We start from the raw sequence: 7,407 nt of genomic DNA, 5'->3' as shown, positions 1-7,407 counted from the left end.
TTGGCTGAGCTCTTCAACTTTGATTGCAGATTTCTTCTTGGGCCATTTCACAGGAATGAGCATGTCCTTTTTTTTTAACCAGTGAAGAGCACATCTGGTTTGGAATTATTTGCACGGTTGTGGTGCCTCCTGTATTTTCTTAATACACAAAACTTGTTGGAAGGACCAGAAAGTCACAGACACATACGTAGCTCAGGTCGGACCACCTAAGCCCAGTACCATCCCACTCCAACTGACAAGGGTACTTCAGAGTCTCCAGCAAAGACCTTCCCTAGCCCTGGCACCCAGGTGCTTTCAACTGGAATCACCTGGGATCATCAGGTATGGCCCACCAATTTCTGTCACAAGGCAGGGTCCATGTGTTCCCCCACCCTCTTTCTCCCAGATCAGCCTATGCAATCCTGCATGCCGGGCAATGAGAATTACCTTTCTGTCCCCAAATAGCCATGACTGTTGCTCCAGAGTAGCAACCATGTCAGTCTCTTGCATCAACAATAAACTGGAGCCTCAGACCATCTTAAATATTAACAAGTGTTTATTCCAACAGATGCTTCCTTTGTCAGATACCTGTAGTGAGTTTCAATATCTACCAGCACATGCTGGAATAAAACCTCCAAGGCTCCTGTTTATGACTTTGTCATGTTTGGGGCTCATAATTTCTTGTCCCTGATCCTTTTTTCCTGGGTGGTCTGACAAATCAGCAATGCCTGCAAACATCACGTCAGCACTGCAACAGTATTAAGCCGAGCACTCAAGAACACACATATTGTCTGTATGAAACTTGCCTTTATCAGTCCTTTTCAGACATACATACAGCACTGCTGCTAAACAGATCACAAATTATTTACACAAGATTTCTCTGTATACACACCACCCCTTCAAGCACAGCCTCTCAACGGAGATGGGCAAAACGGCATATACACAGATAAGAACCATCTCCAAACTGTCTCTGCAAACTAAAACCCATCTTCCAGAAAGGCTCAAGAAATGTACGGGTTCCATACTTCCTCTCTGCCACCTGAAATTTGGCCACGGAATATCAGATAGGGGTGTAAGCAGCAGCAGTTCCCCATACTGTCTGCAAACCTGAGGGTTTCAGATAGTCCATAGATGGCTGGAGGGTCCTCCATTGCCATCCGCCTCCTGAGACCAACTAGCCAATGAAACACTTTTGACTCAAACAGATGCTAAGCATCCCAACAGCCTGCGTTCTCAAAGGTTTCCCAGGAGCACAAAACCTACATTCTGGCAACGGTCTCTCTACGATCTTTGCTGAGTCTCCTTGCCTTTATTGGCAATTTCTGTGCATTACAATGCAAAGTGTAGCAGCTGGAAAACTCAAAGCAGTAGCCAAGAGCCAAAGTTTATGGCAGAGGGAAGGACGGGAGGAAGGTCCTTTGTGCAAGAAAGCAGTGCAAATCAGAGCTGTGCTTATACGAAGAGGTCAGAGACCACGTTAAGACTGAGGAGGTTTACATCAGAGGAATCTGCGGCTCCGCCCAGCATCCCCCTTCCCTGCTGGGGGCTGCACTCCTGGGATTTCACAAGGCAAGCTTGATGCTGGTGACCGGTGGGCATGTGACCAGCCTCTGGGGATGCACCCTGAGGGCATCAAACAGAGCACGGTGGCTCTTCGTCCACTGACATGGCAAGATGATCCTTGTTCCACAGTCACATTTGGGGGTGGCTGAAGTGCCTCATGTCAGGCACAGGAACGGGGGAGGGGGGCAGGGAACAAGCCTTGGGATGCTGGCAAACCATCAGGCAGATCCCGAAGAAGACCAGATTAAGACATGTGAGTCGAAGGACACTTGCTCTCCAGGACCCCATGCACCCCACCTCAAAGGCTGCACGCTAGCGTATGTCACCAAGCAACACTTGGGAAATCCACTGATTACTGAGCTGTGGGGCTTAAGAAACAGGAACCCACAGAATTGCATGCCCTCCTGGGAATGCAGGCAGGAAGGTTCCCCAAGCTGGACAGACTCCGGGAGCTCCAGAGAGCACCTGCCCCCTTACTGGCTCCCAAGGTACACTGCCCAGCCAACTGTATCCTCGTGTATACAGTTCAGCTTATGCCATGCAGTTCTGTGACTGGAATCATTTATATAAACTGAGCCCATTTGCAGAATTTATGCAGCAAGACCAGTAAGTGAGCCGAGACACTGAGCGAGACTCGTGAAGCGTTGTTCTCTGTCAACCCTACTGAGTTCTGGCTTTGGAAGAACCACCAAGGACTGAGTCGCAGAATGGAATACTTTCAAACTGCTCTCTGCAACCATGAGGTCGAGAAACTTGGCTTTGAAAAATAGATGGTGAGACTCTTAGGGTGGTGAACGCACTGCCTCACTACCAAATTTGTGTGCATGCACCCGGATCACGGAAGTGCAGCCTGCACATTGTGCTCGGTAGGCTAGATCCTGACTCCTCAGTTGAAGAGGAAAGAGTATGGTTCTCTCTCCACCCTAGCTTAGTATTAATACCTCCTAGAAAGAAAGAAAAAAAGGCCTACACCCGAGAGGAGATCTTGCCCCATTCATGACCCATGGCAGAGGGAGCCTCCTCACATCCTACAGGACTTCATCCATGCGATGGCTAGTCCAGTGGTTCTGGCTTAGCATCCGCAAGCAAGCTAAGCAGATAGAAGTGTCCCGGTGGTTACCCCTTTCCCCTTGGCAGGAAACACAAAGTCCACCAGGTCTCTGTGCCGCAACGGCAGAGCAACATTTTTCTTTAAAAAAAGAGCAATAACTCAAGAGTTAAAAAGACATTTGAAAGCAGAGGAGAAAAAAAAACCTCTCTTAAAAATGAACGAACTCTTCTGCAGAGCTAATAAAAACCCACTCTAAAATATGTAGGCAGAAGCAGCAGCAGTAAGGGGCCCTTCCACTTCGAAGTGAACTCACTTCGACGTGAACAAGCAATGTGGGGTCTGCAGATGACAAGCTGATCCAAGCAGCAGGCTTTTATCCCAAGGGAACTGTCCAGACTTTCCTCAAAGAGCCTTGGGAACTGCCGTTCAGCCAAGATGCTATAAGACAATGTTATTTTCCTCCCAGAATTACAACTGCCAGGTTTGGGGAGGGGGGCGGTACGCTGCATGATAGCAGAACCTGGAGAGCTTTGGCTGGGAATTCCTCACAGCAAGGAGGGAGTCAAACGTCCGGCAGCGGACTCCAGCAGGAATGAAGGGCAGGCAGGGGAGATCTGAGTTTTCCATGATGCTCCCAGGTTCTTGAAAGGCCTTTCAACTGCAGGCTCACTTGTTGTTTTTTTAAAAGGCATTAAAAATCCAACCTGAAGGTGAAAAGTCCACACCTGGGTTTAAGTTCAATAAAATCTCCTGTGGAAATGAACAAGGGTGGGGTGGGAGAGAATCTTCACAAGGGAAGGAAGACACAGAACGGTGATCGAGAGGGTCGGCCGTCACTCCGCGTTGGTGCGCTCCTGTAGCACTGGCAGCGTCAGCATTTCCGGAGCAGATTTCTTCCGCGGCCTGTCCTTGGGTATGCTGAGGAAGTCCGGGGCGTCCCCACTGAGGGGTGTGGAAGGGGCACTGGAGGAGGCACTCTGGGCATTGGAGGGCAGGCACACTTCGCTGATGGAGACGGTGGACCCCACCGTGCCGACGATCTCATTAGTGGCCTCCTGCGTCTCTTTCTCATACTGGCGCACCTCGTCCATTGTCATCCCTGGGGGGAGGCACAAGCAAAGGGAAACCAGTGAGGGGGAAAGGAACTGGGCTTGCAGGCTGCTCTCGTTGCTGTATTCTCCACGGCGGGCTTAAGCCACCATCTACCTTTGTGAGGCGACTCCCTCATGCATCTGGCCTCTCTCTGCCTCAGGGGTGGATCCTGTGGAAGTGCCCTGACGAAGCAGGTGGGGCTTGGGAATGGAAAATCCAGACTAAAATCCTCTACAAATTATTGTAATATATCGGGGCAATCCTCTTATCTTTCTCCACCTCCTGGGACTAGAAGTGGGACAGGCTATTCTCCCACCTCGGAGCTAGGCCACCTCCTTCTCCTGCATGCGTGAATCAGGCCCACGTCAATCTGCTACAGGGGAGCATTTGGACAGGTTCTGAAGTTCCCTTTACACAGAGCAACAGAAAGGCCCAATGAACGCTAAGTGAACGCTAAGTGAGCACCTCATAACATGGCCTAGAATCCCCTACAACCTGCAAAAGATATATGGAGACTCCCTCTGCAGATACCACAAGGCAGTGGACATTCGTCTGAGGTAAACAACTTGCAGGATGCTGGTTTAAAAACTAAGTGAGAAATACTTTCCTGTCCATCTGAGCAGCTAGTGGTAGAGCACCTAAACATCTCTGAGCAGCAGGCAAAAACCTTCTTCATATCTGATAAGTATCAAAGCAGATTACCACGAAGGGTTGTTTTAACTACAACCTGGCAGATGAGTCATAGAGGTTGACTCTGACATGATCTGGTGGGTGAGGCCTACCTGGAGCTGGCTGGCTTTTCAGACCCGTGGCATGAAGCTATTAGGCCAGCAGAGAAGGGGCTGCCAGGCATATTTTCCACTATAGCCGCCACTTCCTGCTAAGTACGGGGGTCACAGCTCTATGGACTGCAAGGCACTCTTTAGATAGGTGGATATAACAGATCTCTCTAGCTTCCCAGATACCAGCTTCCTACTGACTTGGGAGGATCAGAGAACCATAGAGTTGGAAGGGATCTTCAGAGTCATCTAGTCCAACCCCCTGCACAATCAGGGCCAGATCTACGGTTGCCAGCACCCAGGGCAACCACAGTCAGGCTCTACGCACGTGCGCATAGCGTGCGCACGCTCTCCTGGCGCTGCATGATGACGTCACTCCTGTGACATCATCACGCTGGGGCATCCCCCTGCCCCGCAGCAAGCCAGCTGTCCCGGCGCGCCGTGGAGCTGGCGGCAGCGCCAAGTGGCTCGGAGGCTGCCCACGCCGTTCACCTGCCCCGCTTGCCGAGCACCCCTTGTCCCGGGGAAAGGCAAACGGCGTGGGCGGCCTCCCAGCCACCCGCACTGCCTTTTGCCTTTCCTGCAGGCTGGCCGCCCCTTGTCCTACGGGAAAGGCAAAAGGCAAGCGCGGGTGGCTGGGAGGCCACCCGCCCCGTTCGCCTTTCCCCAGGCGTGCTCCCGGGGCTGGCAACTGCGCCCGGCGCCCCCTCTTTGGCAGCACCGGGGGCAGACTACCCCCCCTGCCCCCCCGTCGATCCGGCCCTGTGCACAATGCAGGAAATTCACAACTCCGCCCCCCATGACCCCTCCTCCATGCCCAAAGTGGCGACTGGCCTTACCATGTACATGTAAGAAAGGACCAGGAGACCTCAGCCCTGGTGTAACCCTTCCTGCCCTCCCTCTCACGATCTGTCTAGGTTCACAGAATCAGCATTGTGATATTGTGAAAATCCATAAGGGACAATGTTATAAGGGACAAATGTCCATAATGTCCATATAATGGACAATGTCCATAAGGGACAAAGTTATAACACATTTGGTGGCACAGGTCAACGGTATTATCTGGTCTTGCATGTACTTAATGGCAAGGCAGCCATCAGTCATAGTTTTCCTCAGAGGACCCTGGGAATTGTAGTTTTTGAGACCACCAAGAGCTGCTCCACACACCACATCAACTGAGGTGATTCGGGTTTACCCAAAGCGGGAAAAAAATACGGAATAACCTTGCTGCTTTGAGATTTGAGTATTTAAACTGCTTCAGTGTGCTTTGTAAAGATTCGGAGCACACCGAAGCTCAAAGCTGCACTTTTCTTGCTGTTTGCAAACGGCAAGAAAAGTGCTGCGGCTACTGCCACTCTACACAAAACTTTCCAAAGCATTACAAAGCGTTTTGGAAAGCTTTGCTTTGTTATTTCCGAACTGGTTCAGCAATGCTGGGGCCGATTTGGGAATACTGAATCAGGCCTGATTCAGGTTAAAAACCCTGAATTGGAAACCCGAAGCACACACCCCTATTTGTGACTGCTTCACGGTGGGTTGCAGGTGGGGCCCTTGTTTTTAAAAGCTCCCTGCATGGAATGAGCCAACATATGAGAGTGGAAGGTTAGCACAGTCCTCTACCGGATGCTCTAGGGAACTTTTTACATGGGGGAAGACATTAAAAAAAAGGAGACCTCCCATGGCCAAAAGCATTACAGTCCAAACATTCTACTACCTCAGGCTAAAACCGGAATATGTTTATTGCGTGAAACGATTTTGAGGCCTGCTGAGAAGGAGGGATTTTGGTCAGAATAAATTTTGGCACCCTCATGAAACTACAATTCCCTCAGGGTAACATTCCCAAGATTCTTGTCAGGAATGCAGTGAAGCAGATTTAAGTTCATCATGTCGACGTGCCCTAGGGATGACCTTCTATTGGTACCGTCAGTGGGACTCCAATGCTGTTTTAGGTTTGTGTACAGAAGAGTCCAAGGGAAAGGGGGACCCTGGCACATGCGAGGAAGAGGGGCGCTGCTGCTGTCAAAATGAAAAGAACAAATTCAGGAAAAAGCAAAACCAAAAAGAAAACATACATACAAAACGGGAGTCCTGGGCGGGGCTGGCCAGGCGGGGAGCTAAGGCTCCTGGCTGCCGAAGTTTTTGTTTGTGACCATGTGCATCTGATTCTCGAAGGCACGAACCTCCTCCAGGGACATGTCTGTAACATGCAGAGATGCTCTCAGTCCTCAATCAAAGACGGAGAACATGGTGGAAGGACACAAGAGAAGCAGAGACCCACCGACAGCCAAGGAGCTGCCACTAACATGAAGCTATGCTCAAACGGGAATTGAGGATGTGTGGCAGCAGCACATGTCATGTGTCGAGGTGCAAAAGGCCAACGGAGCGGGTCCTCTGCATACCACTCTCGGCAAAAAAAGGTTTCCATTTCCTGTTGGGATCGTAATCCCACCTACAAAGAGGAAGAGTTCTGGGGTACAAAACCAAATGTTGCACTCTAGAATTGGTGAGCCGTTATCAACTTGAGATGCAGGGGAAAGGATACCACACACTCAGCCCCCCCCATTGCTCCTGGTTGGCACACCCGGAACAGGGACTCCCACAGAGTCACAACAAGTGAGCTCTTCCAAGGACTGGCAATTCTTACACTAACCGTAAACCTTTCAGGGCATGAAAGTTAAGTGGCCTTCAATTTTAATTCAAGTAGGGAAAAGTGTGCCTTGGGACTTTGAGAAAAACAGCCTTCTAGCATCATTAGCTGCTGCACGGCCCAAAATGGTTGCCACAGCAACAGATAAAAAGCAGCATCAAAAGGGAACAGTGTCCTTCTCTCCCCATCTCCAACCCTCCCCCCTTCTAGAGAGGGGCAGCCAAGACAGCAAACCTTCACCCGAGGAGGAGATCTATGTCTTTAAAGGAACAGTTTCATGCACACCCCCCAGAGTT

The 7,407-nt window shown here is 50.5% G+C and overlaps 1 protein-coding gene across 1 annotated transcript in view; it reads right to left on the bottom strand.

Moving 5' to 3' along the window:
* Nucleotides 1-560: 560 nt before the first annotated feature.
* Nucleotides 561-7,407, bottom strand: part of LOC129338918 (cytoplasmic phosphatidylinositol transfer protein 1-like) — a 43,699-nt gene continuing 36,852 nt past the window's right edge. Inside the window, exon 10 of the mRNA XM_054993472.1 lies at nucleotides 561-3,692. Within this exon, the coding sequence (XP_054849447.1) occupies nucleotides 3,427-3,692 (266 nt within the window). The 3' untranslated portion in view covers nucleotides 561-3,426. The remainder of the gene's footprint in view (nucleotides 3,693-7,407) is intronic.

Source organism: Eublepharis macularius, chromosome 12 (genome assembly GCF_028583425.1).
Source record: "Eublepharis macularius isolate TG4126 chromosome 12, MPM_Emac_v1.0, whole genome shotgun sequence".
Taxonomy (NCBI): domain Eukaryota; kingdom Metazoa; phylum Chordata; class Lepidosauria; order Squamata; family Eublepharidae; genus Eublepharis; species Eublepharis macularius.
The sequence above is the reverse complement of the archived record's forward strand: the minus strand, read 5'-3'. Positions and strand labels throughout refer to the sequence as shown.